This window comes from Capricornis sumatraensis, chromosome 3, assembly GCF_032405125.1.
Source record: "Capricornis sumatraensis isolate serow.1 chromosome 3, serow.2, whole genome shotgun sequence".
Classification (NCBI taxonomy): Eukaryota; Metazoa; Chordata; class Mammalia; order Artiodactyla; family Bovidae; genus Capricornis; species Capricornis sumatraensis.
Genome location: NC_091071.1, coordinates 155322997 through 155345457, shown reverse-complemented (window position 1 = coordinate 155345457; position 22461 = coordinate 155322997). Strand labels below are relative to the sequence as shown.

General features: G+C 39.7%; 1 protein-coding gene across 1 annotated transcript in view; it reads left to right on the top strand.

The window, feature by feature from the left end:
* Positions 1–22461, top strand: part of FARSB (phenylalanyl-tRNA synthetase subunit beta) — a 69438-nt gene that overhangs the window by 37522 nt on the left and 9455 nt on the right. Inside the window, exon 16 of the mRNA XM_068967732.1 lies at positions 8908–9063. Within this exon, the coding sequence (XP_068823833.1) occupies positions 8908–9063 (156 nt within the window). The remainder of the gene's footprint in view (positions 1–8907; positions 9064–22461) is intronic.

The window sequence follows — 22461 nt, the reverse complement described above, 5'->3', positions numbered from 1 at the left end:
TTATTAAGTGCAGATTGAATTCTGCCTGTCACAGTTTATTCCACAGTGGTCCTTGAAGCTGCCAGGATGCCTCGAAGCTCACAATAATGGCAGGAGAACAAGCGTCATAGGGCTGAGTCTAGGTTTAAAAGGAATGATAGAAGGAAGACTTAGGTTGGCTTTGTAGAGCAAGTATATAGGGTGATTTACATTTAGCATGGTATGGACTTCCCTGGTGGTCCAATGGCTAAGGCTCCATGCCCCCAATGCAGGGGGCCCGGGTTTGATCCCTAGTCAGGGAACTAGATCCCATGTGCTGCAACTAAAGAGTCACATGCTGCATCTAAGGCCTGGCACAGCCAAGTCAATAAATACATTAAACTATATTTTAAAGGAAACATTTATATTTAAATAAATACATTTAGCATAATGCAGTCATCCAGTTGTCCGTTGACATATATCAGTGATGATCATATTGTGCCTTAAAGAATTTTTGTTTTATGCTTAGTCACTGAGTCCTGCCCAAATCTTTGTGACCCCATGGACTATAGCCCGCCAGGCTCCTCTGTCCATGGGGATTTTCCAGGCAGGAATACTGGAGTGGATAGCCTTGCCCTCCTCCAGGGGATCTTCCCAACCCAGGTATTGAAGCCAGGTCTCCTGTACTGCAGACAGATTCTTTACTGTCTGAGCCACTAGGGAAGAATTTGGGTTTCTAATACTTGTTCTAGTAGGAGAAATGGGTTAAAGGCCCTTGACCTGAGGAAGGTACAGTTATCTCACTGGGCTCAGCAAGGACGCTTGCTCCAAACCTTCAGTTCTTGCTCAGACCATTCCTGCAGAGCATTGCTTCAGTTGTGATTCAGTTCAGTTTAGTTCAGTCGCTCAGTCGTGTCCGACTCTTTGCGACCCCATGAATCGCAGCACGCCAGGCCTCCCTGTCCGTCACTAACTCCCGGAGTTCACTCAGACTCACATCCATCAAGTCCGTGATGCCATCCAGCCATCTCATCCTCGGTCGTCCCCTTCTCCTCCTGCCCCCAATCCCTCCCAGCATCAGAGTCTTTTCCAGTGAGTCAACTCTTCACATGAGGTGGCCAAAGTACTGGAGTTTCAGCTTTAGCATCATTCCTTCCAAAGAAATCCCAGGGTTGATCTCCTTCAGAATGGACTGGTTGGATCTCCTTGCAGTCCAAGGGACTCTCAAGAGTCTTCTCCAACAACCGCAGTTCAAAAGCATCAATTCTTTGGTGCTCAGCCTTCTTCACAGTCCAACTCTCACATCCATACATGACCACAGGAAAAACCATAGCCTTGACTAGACGGACCTTAGTCAGCAAAGTAATGTCTCTGCTTTTGAATATACTGTCTAGGTTGGTCATAACTTTTCTTCCAAGGAGTAAGTGTCTTTTAATTTCATGGCTGCAGTCACCATCTACAGTGATTTTGGAGCCCCCAAAAATAAAGTCTGACACTGTTTCCACTGTTTCCCCATCTATTTCCCATGAAGTGATGGGACCAGATGCCATGATTTTTGTTTTCTGAATGTTGAGCTTTAAGCCAACTTTTTCGCTCTCCTCTTTTCACTTTCATCAAGAGGCTTTTTAACTCCTCTTCCCTTTCTGCCATAAGGGTGGTGTCATCTGCATATCTGAGGTGATTGATATTTCTCCCAGCAATCTTGATTCCAGCTTGTGTTTCTTCCAGTCCAGCGTTTCTCATGATACACTCTGCATAGAAGTTAAATAAGCAGGGTGACAATATACAGCCTTGACGTACTCCTTTTCCTATTTGGAACCAGTCTGTTGTTCCATGTCCAGTTCTAACTGTTGCTTCCTGACCTGCATACAGATTTCTCAAGAAGCAGGTTAGGTGGTCTGGTATTCCATTGTGGTAGGGCTGTATTTCTTCTGCCCTGCCAAATTGCTGCTTAAATAGTTCTTAAACCTTCTCATTCTCCCTGCAGCTTTTCTAAATCAGAGAATGCTCTACTTCTTACCCTGCTTAGCTTGGATGTGGAAATCCAGAAATTTTTTTTTTAAACTTTGGAAGGTAATTTTTTAAAAATCTTATTTAAGATTCTTGTCTGTTCTGCTCCCTGCACCACCGTGGCTCCTGAAGCATAGCTGATTCACTGTTCTTCTATGATTTGGTTTGTTCCTTCTTTTTGCTGTTGGTTTGCACCTTTTATGTTTCTGTTCTATATTGTAACCTACTAAAATAAAGGGGCCCAATCTTTGTAGTTTTTTGTATAATTCTTTGCTGGATAAAAAGCTCAGTGGAAGCATTTTCATTATGAACTTGTAAAATACTTCACCTCTGAGAAATTGTCCATTAATTCTGCAGCCATTAAATATTAGGAGATTATCTAGCATCCACATGTGGAATGTGGCTCTCTGAAGAGGCTTATGTCATCAGTCTGGATTAATTTAATTTTACTACTTTATATTTTTGGCATGTAGAACTTCCAATTAATAATTCAAAAAGTATGGGTGTAGGGAACATTGACCTTAACAATATTTGAAGTAGCATCATTCACATGTGTGATGGCATCTTAACTGGGTAAATAACATCATTTTTAATACAGAAAGTTATTTTAGTACATTTGGCTCAACATAGTTAAGATCTCCTAACGTGACTATAATGTGCTCTGTCATGCGTTGAATATTGTATTTTTTTAACAGATAAAAATCCATTCCAGGTTCATGTTAACAAAATAAAAGCCAACCCACAAGGATGTAGCTTTTTCCTTCATGCATTGAGAAGGTCATAGTTTTTTTCCTCACATTTGTTTCTTGGCCTTCAGCATTATTTGAAAAAGAAAAGTCTCTACTTCAGTGCTGTAATATAGAAGTTAAGGGAAATTGTTCTTAAGTTTTATTATGTTTGTTTTTAAAATTGCAAATGTATTTGTAATATCTTTAAGAACTTTCCCAAATACATATTTTTAACTGTAATTCTATTTTCACATTAAAAATTAAAACCACGTGTCCACCTTTTCCCAAATCCTGCTCCTTTAATTAGTTGCCAGATATTCTCTACATGTTTAACTGTGTGTTTTACATTTCTGTATGTAGCCGCAGATCCAGGTACTTTTTAGTGTTCATTCAAATAGAATTGTGCTTTTTCTGTCTTGTTCTGTACTTTTGCCCTGTGAATGCATTCTGTCTACCTCATTGCTTGTTGTTGTTGTGTGTGTGTTTTCTTCATTTCTTGGCTTCGGCATGTGGGATCTTAATTCCCCGACCAGCGATTGAACTTGTGCCCCCCCTGCATTAGAAGGTGGAGTCTTAACCACTGGACCAACAGGGAAGGCCCCCTCCCCGCACCTCATTCTTTTTAATGGCTGCATAGCATTCCATTGTGTGGATATACTGTAATGTATTTACTCAGACTGTTATGATGACTTTAGATTGTTACCAGGGTTTTGCTAAAATACATCTACTGTAATGAGCATCCTAGTAGCCTTATACAAATACGTATTTTTTGAAGTTGGTCAGTCCATAGGTTTGAGCATTAAATGTTTGCTACCTTGTCAAATTCTCTACTAAAAAGGATTTTTTTAAAAAACACAAATTTGCAGTCCTATCAAAAGTGCTTAAAAGTTCCTGTTCTTCCACATTAGATCTAATTTTTAATGGTGTGTCTTAACGAGATTCTTACAGCTTTTGTGAATCATTAGGCCTACTCCAAATTTCTTCTGAAGGTAAGTAAAATTTGCAATATAAGCTATCATCTCATGGGTACCACCAATGTTAAAGAAATTTGTTGGATGGAATAAACTAAAGATCAGGATGATTTGTTATGTTCTGAGCTTGGCCAGACAGTTATTCTCAAGCTCAGTATCAGCCACCAGTTGACCTGGGAGCTTTGTTGGTTTCCCAGTAGGCTTTCTCCTAGTATCTTCATTTGGGCTTCTCTGTGAATGTGAGAAGAGAGATGGAAAGATTGACCTGGAGACTCTGTCCTTTTCCATTCTGTGCCATTTATGATAACTTAACGTAACACCCCTAATTTGTTTTTAATCATTCGTCCTTTGGTGAAAGAGAGTCTACACTAAGCAGAAGCCTGTTCTAAAAATTTGAATTGTATGCAATAGTCATTTACTAAGGGACTTTGTGTATCACTTTTCCCCTTTTTTTCTTCCTTTATAAAATCATTTGGCATGTTCTTGCAGCTTCCAGAGTTGTAGCAGCTACCCCTCCTCTTGGTGGTTTAGATCAGCCTCTCCAGGCATTACTTTGAAGTATGAAAGACACTGGTAATTTAGGCTGACATACTTGGCAGGCCCATTTAAAAGGCAGAATTGTGTGATGGCATGACACAAGAGGTCTGTTAACTGAGTTATAAAGAACTGAACATTTCCAACAAACCCTAGTTTTGGCATGAAATTTAAATAGTTCTTATTTTGTGGCATGCAGTCAGTGAACTTCCTGTGATGTAATATTGTCCCTCAGTGCAAAATCCTAGGAAGTGGAAATTTTACTAAACCTAGCAGTTTCTCCAAGACATTTCTGGGTGGAAGTGAAGTATATGGTTTTCTTCTCTTTCAATTCAGTCCAGTTAATTCAGAGGAAGTATTTTAGCAGGATGTGATGAAGCAGGTCTACAGGGACTGGTAGCATTTGGAAGAGAAAAAATAGCCCATCGGTGGGGGCTGCGAGAGGGCACCTTTTCAATGTGTTTAATCTAGTTCTTATGGTGGGTTTAGTATAAAGCCCTGAAATCAATGGCCTTTCTTAAAAATACTGTGACATTGAATTAAAAAATAAACAGCTTATTACTCTATATGTGTATGCTGCAAACATCCTGAAATCTTTCTTGATTGGAGTATAATTTTTTTTTAAGTCCTGTATTTTTATCCTAATTTCATTATTCTCATCATCAAAATCAATTTTTTAAAAAAAATTCTAAGTCTTTAAACCAGATGTTGTTTCTCTTATCAGAAAGGCAAGTTTTACATAATGTGGAGATCAGGACAGAAGTATTCCAAGGCAAAGGTTACCAAAATAGAGCTTCCAGTTTGTGTTACTAAGCTCTCTGAATGGTGGCATTACCATGGGGCTCTTCTCTCACAGCAAGAATGGGGCTGCAACGTAGTTTCAATACATATCTGTGTGTTAAAGTGGAAGCATGTGACACCAACAAATGGGTACCACATGGTAGAGATACCCAGGAGCAAGTCCGTAATATGAAAGGGATAAATTAGTTCTATTTCATTCCATGTTTTTCTCTTCAAGGGGAAGTGGGCGGGGGGTGGGGGATGGGGTGGGCGGGGGGTGGGGGATGGGGTGGGCGGGGTGAGCAGAGAGAGGGAAGAGAGAGGGAGAAGAGGAGAGGAGAGAGGGGTGTGTGTGTTTGTGTGTCGGTGTGCCTGTGTTCCTACAGAGCAATCAGTTCCCTCATTTTAATTAATGCATGTGGTTGATTAGTGAGGTTTGATGCCTGCCTGGGTGTAATATTAATTTTTATTCTGACGGCTTCGATTATAGCTTTTAGATAGCAAATATCTTTATCCGTACACGTGGAAGTGATAGACAATGAGGCTGGCACAGTACTGACTCTCCAACATCAGCTGGCTCTTGGGCAGGCTTAGAATGTGGCCACTGTCTGGTCCTGGCCTTGTTTAATTCTGTATATGCTTTGCTTTCTTTCCAGGCTTTATTGATTTATTCAAAAAATAATCATTGAGCATTTAGTCTGTGCAGGCCCTATGCTGGCTCTGACCTCTACCCTCTAGGGATACTTAGTGTAGAGTGTTTTGAACATAGTGGGTGCTAAGAAATGTTACATGGCAGGGACAGTTATTTCGCTATGTATGTTCAGTCCAAAGTTTAACTTAGAATATAATTTATATGAGTTACAACACTGATGATAGCTAGAAACTTTAGTTAACTCACTTTCAGAAATAATCTATTTCAGTTGCTTAACTAAAAGTCTTAAACATGAAAACTTTTGAAAATAAAAGCATCTGTTTAACATATCAAAAACATTTCAAGAATGCACATCTCTGACTATACAAGTATATTCATACATAAGTTTGCGCTTATACTTTCTTTATCTTCATCTAAATCCTTTAGAGATTTCTTCTAAATCCTTTAGAGATTAAGAGATTTCTGCTGTACAGTGGAGAGGGTGTGGGTTTTAAAGTTAGGCAGTCCTGGTCCAGTCTTGGTTTTGTAACTTATTAGCTGTGTAATTAATTACAGTTAGCTCCAGGCAGTTAGCTTGACTTTGGGCAAAACCTTTCTGAGCTTTTGTTTCTTCATCTTAGTTTCCCTGTGCATTTTCATGATACAATAAAAACCTAGCTAACACAATTGTCTTGAGAATTAAGATGACAAATAGGCTGATAGCTGCTAAGTCCTGGCACATAGTAGATAATTCATTCATGTTAGTTTTCCTTTCCTTTTACCATTTATGGACTCATTTTTATATTACTTTAATAGTAAAACACAATGCATTAAAATACTCATTTGTTTACTTGGATGTCTGGAAGGCAAAAGATATTGTATATTTTATGCAAATTATGGCTGTGAGAATAAGTCTGTGGAAGAACTTTTGCTCAATACATGCTAATATGAAGCAGCTTTTTATTTTGTTTGTTCCCCCAGATAGACATTAATTTGTTCTTTTTCTAATTTGAAAGGTAAAATGAAGCCAACGTTTGTTGTTTATGTAGAGCAGCAGTCTCCTCCAGAATTTATTAAAGGGCCACGAGTGTGTTTATCTGTTAGAAAGTTAAATGATCTCCAATGAATTTGAGTCTGTCTTTGTATGCTAATTTATTAATAAATTAGTTTTAAATTTTTCTAATCATCACTACAGATACAAAACAGTCCTATCACATCCCTAGACCCACATGTTGTCCCACTGTAGTCACATTCCCCCACCTCCCATCTAACCCTGGTGACTGTCTTGTTCTCTGTAGCCTTGAGTGTGTGCATGCTAAGTGCCTTCACTCGTGTCCAACTCTTTGCAACCCTATGGATTGTGGCCCTCCAGGCTCCTCTGTCCATGGGATTCTCCAGATATGAATACTGGAGTGGGTTGCCATGCCCTCCTCTAGGGGATCTTCCTGACCTAGGGATCAAACCCGCATCTCTTAAATCTTCTGCATTGGCAGGCAGGTTCTTTCCTGCTCGTGCCACCTGGGAAGCCCTCTTTGTTGCCTTAGTTTTCCCTTTTCCAGCATGTCACATAAATGGACTTACATTGTCCACTTACATTGCTGTATAAAACTGGCTTCTTTTCATTCATCTTAGTACCTTGAGATACATCTAATTTATCAAGACTACCTTATTACTGAGTAGTGTTCCATTGTATGGGTGAGCCAGTTTGTTATCTAGTCATTTGCATTTTTGCGATTCTTTTAAAAAATATTACATTTGTGGGACTTCCCTTGTGGTCTAGTGGCTAAGACTCCACACTCCAGTGCAGGGGGCCCAGGTTCAATCCATCCGTGGTTAGTGAACTAGATCTCACATGCTGTAACTAAGACCTGGCAAAACCAAATAAATAACTTTTTAAAATATCATAAGTTTGTTCTGATTTTCAAAGTAGAAAAAAAAAATTAATCAAGGAAGGTTGGAAAATAGATAAACTTTAAAAAATTTAATCCTACCCAAACATTACCTCTGTTAACATTCAGGTACATTTCTTTACATACTTTTTCCTGTGAATGGAATTTTTTGGTTTGTGGTTACATTCACGTAGTTGTATCCTTCTTAAATTGCTGTTTTTTTCATACTTTAATTGTGATGTGTAAATATGACATAGATAATTTAAAAAGATTATAAAGCAGACACTGGTTTAACCATCCAAGTTAAGAAATGAAATGTTGCCAGTGTCATAAGCTGCTCGTAAGACCCATCTCTATCGTATCACCTTCCTTTAACTGGACAGTCACTGTCCTGACTTTGATGACAGTCACTTCCCTGGTAGCTCAGTCAGTAAAGAATCTGCCTGCAGCACAAGAGACCCAGGTTCCGATCCCTGGGTCGCAAAGATCCCCTGGAGAAGGAAATGGCAACCCACTCCAGTGTCCTTGCCTGGAAAGTCCCATGAACAGAGGAGTCTGGTGGGCTGCAGTCCATGGGGTCACAGAGTCGGGCAGAACTGAGCAACTAACACTTTCACTCCCTTACTCGTTTCATAGTTTCCCAACCCGCCTGCACTCTTTAGACAGTGTGATTTGGCTTCGTTTCTTTTTGAACTTCATGGCCTCCCTTTTTTTGTTTCATTTACCATTATAAGTATTTGTTCTAGCTCTGCTATAATGAATCTTCATAAAGGTGCTTTTTGGAGAAGGAAATGGCAACCCACTCCAGTATTCTTGTCTGGAAAATCCCATGACAGAGGAGCTTGGTGGGCTGCAGTCTATGGGCTCCCAAAGAGTTGGACACAACTGAGTGACTAACACTTTCACTTTCAAAGATGCCTTTTAGCCCCATAGTATTCTGATGAGTGATTGTGTTGTAACTATGTAGCCATTTCCTAATTTGGGTTGTTTCTAATTTTCACTGTTGAAACTAACGCTTTATGTAGAAGTTATAGCTTTCTGTATGAATCCTTTTTTTTTGTATTTAAGATTATTTCTTTCGGATAGTTTTCTGCCTTAAAGAGTATGAAATTTTAAGGCTCTGAAAAATGTTGCTAAATACTAAACCAGTTCATACCACAATGAAGCCTATTGTTCACGGGCCAGCCTTGAGGGTTTTCCATACCTCCCCCAAGTAAAAACACTTCAGGGAACTTGATGGTTGAAAAATCATCTTGTCTTTCTGAGGTTGATTGTTTCTCCATATGCTTACTAATCGGTGTCCTTTTTTGTTGATTTTGCCTGAGTTTGTGTTGGGGTAAATCTGCTTCTTAGGTGATGATTAGCGTATCCTTCTGACCATTTCTTTTATTTTTTTATTTTTTCAGATGTGGGTGCAAGAAACTACAGGCATCTCTGTGCTATTTATTACAACAAGAATCCTGGGTTTGAGATAATCCATGGGCTTCTGGATAGAATCATGCAGCTGCTTGACGTGCCTCCTGGTGAAAAGAAGGGAGGATATGCGATCAAAGCATCAGAAGGTAAGACAGATCCATTGTCTAGAGTCAGCAATGCCGTAATGAGGAGCCCAAGCCCTGTTTGTGATAAAACTTTTTGGCTTGATGGCGGAGAGGGGGGACGACAGGGAAGTAGGAAATAGAGCTTCATATCAATTCGGCCCAGTTCAGTCGCTCAGTTGTGTCTGACTCTTTGCAACCCCATGGACTACAACATGCCAGGCTTCCCTGTCCATCACCAAACCCATGTCCATTGAGTCGGTAATGCCATCCAACCATCTCATCCTCTGTTGTCTCCTCCTCCTCTTGCCTTCAATCTTTCCGAGCATCAGGGTCTTTGCTAATGAGTCAGCTCTTCGCATCAGGTGGCCAAAGTATTGGAGCTTCAGCATCAGTCCTTCCACTGAATATTCAGGACTGATTTCCTTTAGGAGTCAATGGTTGGATTTCCTTGCAGTCCAAGGGACTCTTAGGAGTCTTCTCCAACTCCACAGTTCAAAAGCATCAATGCTGTGGTGCTCAGCTTTCTTTAAGGTCCAACTGTCACATCCATACATGACTACTGGAAAAACCATAGCTTTGACTGGACAGACTTTTATTAGCAAAGTAATGTCTCTGCTTTTTAATATGCTCTCTAGGTTGATCATAGCTTTTCTTCCAAGGAGTAAGCGTCTTTTATTTCCATGGCCGCAACTGCCATCTGTAGTGATTTTGGAGCCCAAGAAAATAAGTCTTCCATTGTTTCTCCATTTACTTGCCATGAAGTGATAGGACTGGATGCCATGATCTTCATTTTTTGAATGTTGAGCTTTAAGCCTACTTTTTATTCTCCTCTTTCACTTTCATCAAGAGGCTCTTTAGTTCCTTAAATCAATTAATTGTCCATATTTTCTAGAAAAACCTTTTTTTCATCCAGCATTTTGAGAAAACGCTTTTCAGAGCTCTTCCAGCACCACACAGTATACTTTTGTTCCGGCCGAGTGCCAGTAACCTCTAGTTACTGGCACCGTCAAGCCATGGCCAACCCACAGTCCTAACTGGAAACTGAGAGAACCTCAACTCATGACTTATGCTTACAGCCACCTATGTGAAGCCTTTAAGAAAAGGGAGAGAGAGTTGAAGTTAGGCTAGCTTAATGGTATATAGACTCCTAACACGCTAGTTTCTTGTCTGAGGAATTCTGAAATTTTTGCTTTTCATATCCCTATATCTTGAATCAGTGTATTTTGTTAGACAAGAAATCCAGAAAAGCTTGCAAGAAACATTTTACCACTTTATTTCCACTGTTTGCCTGACAGTTTTATAACTCTGGCATCTTAAATTTCTGTTGGAAAATTCACTTTTTCTTGAAGTGTTATTTAGCAGTACTTGTAGTGGTCTGAAATTTGGGGGGATATATTTTTGTTTTCCCCTTAGATTTATTTTTCTTAGTCCTCAAAGATAGCTTTTTACTGTTGTCTATTTATTTATGTTTAATTTGGAAGCTTATTTGAAAATGCAGTAGCCCTAAATAGATGAGCTTTTTTAAGTTGAAGATTTGTGGAGTTACATAAATTTTTTTAATAAAATTGAAAGATTACATACTGCAGGGAGTTACAGCCTTCTGTCACACCTCTCATTAACAGTCATCCAGTGAAGATATGTATTATTACACTTACAGAATTTTCAAGTGTTGGAAGTGGGTCTTGGAGTTCATCAGGTCCAGTTCCTTAGTCGGACAAGTGCGGGAGCCGAGGACAGGCAGGTTAAGTGAGTTGTGCTGGGTCACACGTGTAGAACCCAGGGCTCCTGCTTCCCAGTGCTCTGTCCACAGGGCCAGGTTGCCTGCCTTTATAGTGGGTTTCCGTACTCATTCACCAACTGATGCTTCTAGAATTCTGCTTTAAGGTCTGGTCATCCATGTTAACAGCAATCTGAGAGCTGATGTGACACCCTTTTTTTTTTTAAACCTTATATACAGTCTCTTCTCAGAAATTTTATATTTCATATAGAGATTAGCTAGATAAAAATCTGTTCACTGAAACATTGTGCCATTCCGAGATTAACTTTGTTTCTTGCTTGAAAGGTTGCAAAGATCTGACATGAAACATAGGAGCTTAATTTGTTGTGGCTATGACACTTTTATATGTAACAGTTATACTAATGACGTTTCTATAAGCCATAAACCAGTGTCTTAATAATGACTCTCCTGCCTCAGTCAGTTCCTTAGAGGTATTTCTCAGAAGAATCTGAGCTCCCAGTCGTGAGATAGGCTACATGAAGCCTGAGTAAGTAGAATACAGGTCATTCTGTCAAGGGACCTACGGGGGAATGACCATTGCACACCAACTCTCACACCTTGCTGCTAAGGCCAGTGCCTTGACCTTTCCAGAGAGGGATATGGTGTAGCTTCTTCAGGGTGTCTGGGAAAACACTAGTGAGTTTCTGGGAGGTCACATGAGCCTTTGAACGAATAGGTGAGAGACTGGAAGCAAGGCAGACCACTGGAGCAAAGCCAGAAATGACGGGAAACAAGGCCTAGTGCAGTTCTATTTGACTATAGGGTAAGGAAGAAGCTTGGGACCACAGTGTCCTGAGTGCTAGGATAAGGAATTTCAGCTAACTAACTGGAAAATTTTGAAGGTGCTGCTACTTCCCCTCCCCGCCCTTAAGTGAGTGATATGATTAGATCTGTACTTTGAAGGGATTAATCTGACAGCAATATGTAAGTTGGATGGCATAGAGAGTAGAGGGGAAGAGAATGGTGGAAAGGTGTTATAGTGTGTTTTAAAGCAGTGAGAATAAGAATTGAACTTGAATGTTGGCCAAAGCTACTGCAAGGAGAAGACTGATTTAAGAAGCTGGATGAAGGTAGAAGCTAAAGTTCTATTCTTAACATTCTAAACCTGTGAAATTATAATTTTAATCCTTATATCTTTTAGCATCAAGACAATACTTAATTTTTTTAATATATAGATGTCTGTTTTGGTTTGGAGAGAGTATGTGTGTGTGTCAGAAGTTGCATTCATAAACTGTAACCACTTATGATGTGGTTGTAGATCTTCATGTTCAGTTTTTTAGCCGACTTGTTATTGCTGTTTGATACAGAGGCCATATGTGTTTTCTTTTGAATTTACTTTGGCTCTCAGAATATTATAATGTTTTATTACATTTTGATTAATGACGAGCATGACTACTTTTTTTTGTTTTTTTTTTAATCTTTTTTTCTGATTGCCTTTTTTTTTTAAACGGTTAAAGAAACGGACCTAAAGAAGTGCCATTGTTAGAGTAAGTCAGCAGTAAAGTTGGTATAAGTTCTTCATCTAAAATTTCATATATATTTATCTCCTGAGTAAATTTCTACACAGGAGTTTGGTTGCTGAGGCATGTTTAGCTATATCATTTCCTCAGGTTTATTGTTAATTGCATATAGTTTTTTCTTCTTCAAGAAAAGGTCTTCCGAGTATCAAAATGTCAAGTAGAAACAGATGAAGAGCTACCGTTTCCTGCCATTCTTGATCACTGTGCTGTCTTCTGTTACTCTGGCATATGGTTTACCTTTTAATAATTAAAAGTCCCTGGTGGCCCTGCCATTGTAATTGAGCAAAGTCTGGTCACCAGAGAGCCATGCTAATGTCAGTTCACTGGCAGGTGTACCCAGTCTCTCTCTGTCCATTCTAGCAAACACCACTGACTGCCTTTCATGCCGCTTTGTTTGGTGGCAGAGGGGGAACAGACTTGATTCCCGTTTAAGAAACTTGGCCCTGTCCATTGTGAGAGAAATCTGGAGACTCATTTCATTGATCATCACATTGATCCCAGGGAGTTCTGGTGACATTTGCATGTAACCTTGCTTGATGCAGGCAGCAGACCTCTGCCTCCCCAGAGTCTCTGAGAAGCACTCTTGAGGCCTGTGACTGCAGCCACCGTTAGAAGCCATAGGCACTTAGTCTCACATAGTTTTTATTTGCTGAGCATCATGGCAGTTAAGAACACAAAAGGAACTAGGATGTCAAACTGCCAGTAAAATAAAGGCAACCATTGAGTGGGAAAAAAGAAAGCAAACCTTCAACCTTTTGAATCTGCCTGCCAATGCAGGAGATGTGGGTTCGATCCCTGGGTTGGGAAGATCCCCTGTAGAAGGAAATGGCAACCCACTCCCGTATTCTTGGCTGGAAAAATCCCATGGACAGGAGCCTGGTGGGCTACAGTCCATTGGGTCACGAAGACTCAGACACGACTGAGTGACTGAACAAGAGAGCATTGTGAGTGCTTCAGACATCTCATAGTGTTTCACTGGCATCAGATCAGGTCATTACAGCATATGTATATGCTTTTTTCTCAGACTTCTTCCCTCTGTTTTTGTGGTTTGTTGCAAACTAAATTATGTATGTTAAAATGCATTTGTCCTTTTCAAAAACCACCTCTGGGCAAGGAAAATTCCCAGCATTTTTGTGTTTACATCAGTTATGTGGTTCCTGGGCAAATTATGGTGAAAATCACTTCTTATAGAAGATTGCATTGACTCAAGTGTGTGTGTGTGTGTTTTCCCCTTTGTTACTATTTCAGTTTTGTTTATTCACAAATCTATGGAAAACATCAGTTTAACCTGAGACAAGATGGAAAAACAGAAGTTTTAGTACTTTAGTTTTGACAATTCTAATTTTCATGCTGCTCAGAATCCATTTTGTGAAATGAAAAATAACCTTGCAAGTAATAGGCACATTTAATCCTGTACCATATGTACTTATAGAGGGTATTTAAATACCTTCTGTTAGTGTCACCTAATGATCATTGACTTGACCTGTAGGTCATGACCTTTTCCCTTTTTCAGGACACCTGGGAAAGATTGCAGATGCTAAAAAATATGGGTGAAATTGTGACGTCTCCCTGGTCTTCACACTGGTTTTTAGTATAACATGAGCTTGGAAATACACGAGAATCATATATATTGAACAGTTTCTTGGAGTAAAAGTGTCCCGTTTATAGTCCCATTTATACAAGACATCTAGACTGGAGGAAGGAGTGATCTTTGTGGCATCTCCAAATTTTTAGTTACTGTCAACAAAGACTGTTAAGGCACCAATTTTAAAAGAAAAAATGTTTGGAAGTTTGTATGCTTCTGACCTTGTTACTGTGTGTAAAAAAATGTCCTTCATCCTCTGATTCTCTGCTTTTTTGGTGTTGGAGGCAGGCTTTCAGATACTGCTGTTTTTGTTATCTTCTTTGTGGGCTTTCTTAAGCGCAGTATTAAGTGCATCAGCAGGAATCACCCCACATCCAAGCAACAGGATGACATGGGGCCAAGGTGCTCATAAAAACCTGAGCTGTGAGCATGGTTCACGTAGTCCTGAGTTTCCTTTGTTTGTTTTTACTTTTTATTCATTTATAGAAAGTGTTCTTTTTGGCTGCGCTGGGTTTCCATTGCTGTGAGAGCTTTTCTCTAGTTGTGGCAAGCAGGGGGCTACTCTCTAGTTGCAGTGCGTGGGTTTCTCGCTGCGATGGCTTCTGTTGCTTTGGTCGGAGGTTCTAGAATGCAGGCTCAGGAGTTGCTGTACTTGGGCTTGGTTGCTCCAAGGCATGTGGGATCCTTCTGGACCAAGGATCGAACTGGATGTCCCTTGCATTGGCAGGCAGATTCTTAACCACTGGACCATGAGGGAGGTTGTGTTCTCGAGCATGCTTGTTTGTTTCCTTGCCTCACTCCCTCTTATACGTATGAGGCAAAGTTCTCTCCATGCGTGCTCAACACCCCGTGCTGTTGGTGAGCCGAGGAACCCACTTGACGACTCAGTGCTCAGTGCTGAGGTGGGTGCTGCACACCATGCCACTTGAATGTCTTGGTGGGCTCACTTTCCCACCTGATAGATCTTATTGAAACACAGTGTGTCTCAAGTTTTTTTAATCACTCCCTTAAGAAACGTTTTTGCACTTTTTCCCTAATTGCCCCTCCATAAAATGTTAATTTATAACAGTTTATACAAGAGTATAGCATTAAAAGCTATGCAGCAGATACAAAGTTAAATGTTAGTAGTTTTTTTCATGCAAGCTGCTAGGCTTGAAGGATCTCACTTCCCCAACCAGGGATTGAACCTGGGTTGCAGCAGTGAAAGCCCAGAGTCTTAACTACTAGGTCACCAGAATTTTCTAATTTAACTGTTGACTTAAAAGTACTTACTTATTCCTAACCCTGAACTGAATTTTAAAAATAAGGTTTATACTTTTTTACGTATGAGCCCAGACATGCAGACTGTTGTGCTACAGTCCATGGGATCGCAAAGAGTCAGACATGACTTAGCGACTGAACTGAACTGAAAATGTTAATACTGCTGGTATATTGCATATTTATTATGTACTCCATGAATATCTGGGCTTCATACATAAAAAAAATATAAACCTTATTTTTAAAATTCAGTTCAGGGTTAAGAATAAGTATGTACTTTTAAGTCAAGAGTTAAATTAGGAAATTCTGGTGACCTAGTCGTTAGGACTCTGGGCTTTCACCGCTGGGACCCAGGTTCAATCCCTGGTTGGGGAAGTGAGATCCTTCAAGCCTAGCAGCTTACATGAAAAAACTACTAACCTTTAACTTTGTATCTGCTGCATAGCATTTAATGTTATACTCTTGAATGAATTGTAGTGTATCAAATTATACATGCCAGTTGGCGATTGATTTAAATACATAACTGTAATCAAAAGTTTTTAAAAAACATTCAAAACTCACTTTTCCAGTGAAAGTAAAACACTTGAAAATTTTCTTAAAAAGTATTTTCAGGAAAAAAAAAGTATTTTCAGTGAATTTAACTTTTCCTTGATAAGAGAAAACTTTTAATTAGCTGGTAGTCAGGTGAAAGTGTTAGTTGCTCAGTCATGTTCAACTCTGCAATCCCATGGACTTGCAGCTCGCCAGGCTACAGTAGTCCATGGGATTTCCCAGGCCAGAATACTGGAGTGGATAGCCATTCCCTTCTCCACAAGATCTTCCCAACCCAGGGATTGAACCCAGGTCTCCTGCATTGCAGGCAGATTCTTCACCCTCTGAGCCATCAGGAAAGCCCCTGATAGTCAGGTATGTTGATGTTTTTTTCAGTGCAGCGCTTGATGTACTTAATGATGTGTTGCATAATAACTCTTTAAATTAGAAACTGATTTTATTTAATTCTCAAAGCCTGAGCTATGGACAGAAGCTCTCAGAATCATACATAAACAACATCCACAAGGCAGCCTATGGTGGCTCCTGGCACATGCAGGTCACCTCTTAACATGACCTCGAAGTTGAGCACTTGATACAGTCTTCCAGTCACAGGACCTGAGCCACCTGTCACCGTGGTTATGGAACACTGGTCTTGCACACATTAGCTATGTTTTCCACACCAGTGCTGCTCCCATGAAGCCCAAGACAAGCCAGTGAGATGAACTGAATACTAAGGAGAACAGTTTTGTTAAGTAGGGTTCAGCTTTGGGGGTCTCTAAACCATTGTAATGTAAGATTGTTTTCATACCTGCCTCCCCCACCAAGAACCAGTTTTCATCCCCCACTGAAAGTGCATGCTGTGACTTACAGTGTACTTTGGAGTTACTTCAGTTTAACTGTATGTGCTGGCCAAAAAAGAGAGAGAAAGGTATTTTTGTTTAACACCATATACTCCTTTTTTTCCTGCTTCTTAGACCTTGGCCTCCACTGTTCTGTAGAAAAGACTATGGCCCAAATACAAAGAGATGCAAAAGAAATTCATTTTGCAGTTTCAGGGACCCAAATCCTGAAAGTCGAAATGGTTTTTAGGGTGATTTGTATTACTCAGGTTTTTGGGTTTTTTTTTTTGTCTTTTTCTGATTCTTTTCCATTTTAGCTTTTACAAGATACTGAATATAGTTCCCGGTGCTGTACAGTAAATCCTTGTTTATTTTATGTATGGTAGTATGCATCTGTTAATCCCATACTCCCAGTTTATCCCACCACCTTCCCCTTTGGTAGCCATCAGATTGTTTTCTTTCTCTCTGAGTTGGTTTTGTAAATCAGTTCATTTGTACTGTTGTTTAGATTACACATGTGATAGAATATTCGTCTTTCTCTGTCCTCTCCTAATATGACAATCTCTAGGTCCATCCATGTTGCTGCAAATGGCATTATTTCATCCTTTTATGACTGAGTAGTATTCCATTGACTTTATATGCCACATATTCTTTGTCCATTTATCTGTTGATGGACATGTAGGTTGAGTCCATGTCTTGGCTATTGTAAATAGTGCTGCTATGAACATTGGGGTACACTAATCTATTTTAATTAGAGTTTTGTTCAGATATATGCCTAGGAGTGGGATTGCTGGATCATATGGTAATTCTACTTTTAGTTTTCTGAGGAACTTCCATACTGTTCTCCATAGTGATGTACCTGTTCGTTTTTCTCCACACCTTCTCCAACATTTATTATTCATACACTTTGATGGCCCTGCTGACCATGTGATGTAATACCTCATTGTAGTTTTGGTTTGCATTTCTCTGCTAGTTAGCAGTGTTGAGCGTATTTTCATGTGCCTGTTGGCTATCTGTATGTCTTTGGAGAAATGTCTGTTTAGGTCTTCTGCCCAATTTTATTCGGTTATTCTTTGTTGTTGTTACTGAGTTGCATGATCTTTTTGTATATATTGGACGTTAATCCCTTGTCAGTCACATTGTTTGCAAATGTTTTCTCTCAGTCTTTGTTCGTGGTTTCCTTTGCTGTGCGAAAGCTTCTATAAAAGTTTTGAAACAGTTACAAGCTTATTAAAAAAAAAAGCAGACGCAAGACAAAATACTGTTTTCTGAACTGTTTAAGAGTAAGTTGCCAACCTATACCCCTTAATACATTAGTGTGTATTTCTTGCAAACAAGGACATTGTGTCCTCCATAACCATAATATAATCATCAAAACCAGAAAAATATCTTTCATGTTAATGTTAACCCCATCTAATCCTTACACCGTGTGCAAGTTTTATCAGTTATCCTGTATATCACAGAATCACTTGTTGCCTTTAGCTGTCATGTCATGTCATTAGCCTCCTTCTGGAGAGTTCTAGAATAGTCAGTCTCTCCTTGCCTTTCATGACCCTGACACTTTTATTTCATAGTGTGTCCCTCAGGTTGGGGTTGTCGGATGTTTTCTTCCCAGTAGATTCAAGTTAGGCATCTTTGAAAGGATGTTGCAGACATCCTGTCTTCTTGGTGCATCCTGCCAGTGGCACCCAGTTTCTGTTTATCTCACAGCTGAGGAAGTCAACTTGACTCACTTGATCAAGGGTTTCTTTACTGTCAACTTATTCCTCTCTCCCTTACTATTAATAAGCGTTTTGGAGAGAAGAGCATTGAAATTATGCAAACATTCTGTTCCTAATCAGTGTTCCTATATGTTTATCTATCTCAGTACAGATTCATTATTTCCCATTTTATCCAATGTATTTTGTTGTTGTTCAGTCGCTCAGTCCTGTCTGCTTCTTTGTGACCCCATTGACTGCAACACGCCAGGCTTTCCTGTCCTCCAGAATCTCCTGGAGTTTACTCAAACTCATTTCCGTTGAGTTGCATCCAACTATCTCATCCTCTGTCACTCCCTTCTTCTGCTTTCAGTCTTTCCCAGGGTCTTTTCCAGTGAATCAGCTCTTTGCATCAGGAGGCCAAAGTATTGTAGCTTCAGCTTCAGCAGCAGCAGCAGCAGTCCTTCTAATGAATATTCAGGGTTGATTTCCTTTAGGATTGGCTGGTTTGATCTCCTTGCTGTCCAAGGGACTCTCAAGAGTCTTCTCCAGCACCATAGTTCAAAAGCATCAGTTAATCCAGCAGTCAGCTTTCTTTATGGTCCAACTCTCACATCCGTACATGACTACTGGAAAAACCATAGCTTTGACTAGATGGACTTTTGTCAGCCAAGTGATATCTATGCTTTTTAACATACTGTCTGGGTTTGTCATAGCTTTTCTTCCAAGGAGCAGTGTCTTTTAATCCGTTACTTATTCTGATGCTCATGTTGTCCTCACTTTGGCCAGTGGGAATCCCTTCAAGCTGGCTTCTGTGTCCTTTTAACATGTTCCTATTATTCTTTATTATTGTTAGCATGCTCTTGCTTTGGGCATAAGAGGATATTCCAGGCTTATCGTGAACTTTTCATTGTCCCATTTCTCCATCCTGGTTCCTTTTAGTGGGGAGTGGTGTCTGAAAGCCAAGATTTAGGCTTCTAGGTGCACACAGACATACCTGTATCTACTAATTTACTCCTACATCTATGTGTTTTGAAAACTATAAGCCCATATTAATATCTCCATTCCAATTCAACGCCTTAGGGTTCATTGCAGTTTTCTCCCTTTCAGTATTTGTACCTCACTTCTCCAACAGTGAAAAACCCAGTTCCCATGATTCGTCATTTATTCACTTACTTGCTCATTGCCCCTGTTTGTAACTGAACCCTCTCTTGTACCCTTAGTGTCTGCCCAGCTCATCACTCACTCTCAGACTCTAGCGGCCCTGTGCCTTCTCACTTGGGGCTGCCCCCTCTCATCTGTGGATGCCCTCCTTGCCCCCTGTAGCTCTGACACCCAGTGCCCACCCCAAGAATGGGGATCTCTGCCTTCCTTGGCCCCTTTAGGGCTACATTGTTCTGGAAGCGGGGAGAGGACTTTGTAGGTCTTAAGAAACTTTTCTTGGCAGGGAGGCTGTTACTAAAGTGAAAGGGAGAAAGTAGTTATATATGGTGGTGCTTTTTTGGAAGTGGTATAATATAGGAGATATACTTCTGGGCTTATCTTATATAGTTTCTGCCTTAGACCTGGAATCAGCTATATTGCCAAGTGGCCCTGGTTTCCTTTAGTGAGAAATCAAATTTAGATCACAATCTAGGCACTAAGGTTGCTCATTGCTACTGAGTGAGTCTTTGTTTCTAGGACTTTTCAAAATGCAGAGCTGAGGAAAACCTTTTTGTAAAAAAAATCCTATTTTTTAAAGAAAAGCATTGATTTCATATGGACAGTTCCAGTTTATATTTAGGATTAGAGGATTTTTACTTAATATGTTGGGCATTATCTTTATAAGGTTGTTTTTTTCACATTGAAAATCTTGGTTCCTGATGAATTTATATTATTATTCTATCTGTCTTTATTCAGAATAATAGTTATTATTACTAATAATATAATTGTTAGAAACAGTTTAAAGCTTTATCTTCAGTTCTTTTTGTATTTAGATAGCCTACAATAAAGTACATTTTGACCATTATTTTCCCAGTATTTTTATTTTTCTTTTTTTTTTCCTTTCAGACATTTATTTTTAGAACATCACTGATATTTCCCAGTATTTTTAACAGGCAAGACTGTAGAAGCCTTAAACAATGCTTGTGCTGGTATTTTGTAAATCTCATATTAATTCAGAGTCTGCTTTGTTTAAAAATGAGAAATGCATATTTTACTGTGGACTCTGGGGCTGTATGGAAGCAGAACCTTAATCAAGTATCTATTAATATCTGTCTTCTCTGGAGTTTCTTTCATCTGTCAGCACATTTCTCCTGTCCCCCTGTTAGGCTGCCTTTAGAGAGATAGACTTCTATATATTATATCATTGCTGGAATCCCACAGATTAACATTCATTTAAAGCATTCCTGATAATTCTCTATAAATGACAGGCAGACGATCTGACTCCATTCAGGCAGGTCCCTGTTGTGGTTTAGATCTTGATGAATTAGTTTGCTTTATCTTAGTGTTCATTAGCTGTGGTCTAGGCTCCCCCTCTTGAGAAATAAAGTGTAATAGTCACTTGGGTGACTTGGACAACCTGTCCCCCTCCTAGAAACATCTCCAAGCACCCACCAGCCCTGGTTGGTCGTGGGTCAGGGTCAGGAATGTCATCGTCTTGCCGGGGGTTCTTCGAGGCCAGATAGGCTGCGTGTGAGGTGGGCGGTTTGTCTTCAGACCCCAGCCCTCCAGCACTTAAAGCCTTGGTGGCCCATCCTATGTCTTGGTTTTTCCTTCTTCCATTCCTTCCCACCCCTCCAGGACTCTCATTGTAAACATTCTGCCTTTTTTTAAAAAAGGAAAATTTCATTTCAAGAAAGGATCTGACTTGAGGTTCAGTTGATACATACCAGTGTGAACTTGCTTTAATTTTTAGCACTTTCTCATTGTAAAAGGAGAAAATTTGGTCCCTTTATGGAAATGTTAGGTTATTAGCTTTAAAAAGGGTAGGCCAAATTTAGTGGAATAGAATAACTCTCTCCACCTTCTGAAACGACACCTGTTTGACAGCCATGCACACACTTCCTTATGTTTAGGAACAGGGGAAAGGAGAAATGTGGGAAACAGCAACGCGGCCCAGTATATTAGCAAATGTTGTTGTTGTTTAGTTGCTAAGTTGTATCTAACTCTCTGCAACCCATGGACTGTAGCCCATCAGGCTCCTCTGTCCATGGGATTTTCCAGGCAAGAATAGTGGAATGAGTTGCCACTTCCTTCTCCAGGGGATCTTCCCGACCCAGGGATCGAACCCAGGTCTCCTGCATTGCAGGCAGACGCTTTACCATCTGAGCCACAAGGGAAGCATCAGCAAATAGATAGACATCAATTAATTATTTGCCTTTCGTTAAACAGTAAACTGTGACTGTAGTTACAGTATTTTTATTTTGAGTGATGTTGAGGCCAGCCATAAAGAATAAATAGTTGAGCAAAAATAGATGATAAAATGCCTTGCTCTGAATGTCTCTAGGACTTCCTATTTCCTGTTCTGTGAGACCAGTTTTGATGTGCCCAGTATTCATCAGTAGCTGTTAAATGTTTTATCAGTGTTGTTATCACAGCCACTGTACCTTGGTATTCTTCTTCCAGAAGACAAAGTTTTCTGCTCATTCTCTTAATTCCCAAAGGGTCCTAGCTTGTTTATGAATTGTATTCTCTGAGCAAAGATTCTCCCTTAGAATTATCTTCCTGGACTGCTTTGATGCTTTTTTTTTTTCAGTTCCACAAGTAATTGGTACTATACAAGGGACAATTTTTAAAAAAAATCAGTGTTTTACAGAGCAAGATCAGTTCAGTTCAGTAGCTCAGTTGTATTTGACTTTGTGACTCCATGGACTGCAGCACACCAGGCTTCCCTGTCCATCACCACCTCCCGGAGCTTACTCAAACTCATGTCCATTGAGTCAGTGATGCCATCCAGCCATCAGGATAATCATATTTAGTTTGTGGTTTGTTAGTCCTACTATTGCTAGAAGTCCATCGTTTAACATTTTGATATGTAATGAACTATACAATAATTAGCATTGTTTTACTTGTGTGGTACTACCTTTGGTGAAGAAAGAGCAAGAAGTATTAATAACATATATGTTACAAGAACCCTATTTGTAGTAATGAATAACTGGAAACACTGCCAAGATTAAATACTTGAAAAACAGTTTGGCAAATGACATATAAATATAATGGAATGTGATAAACA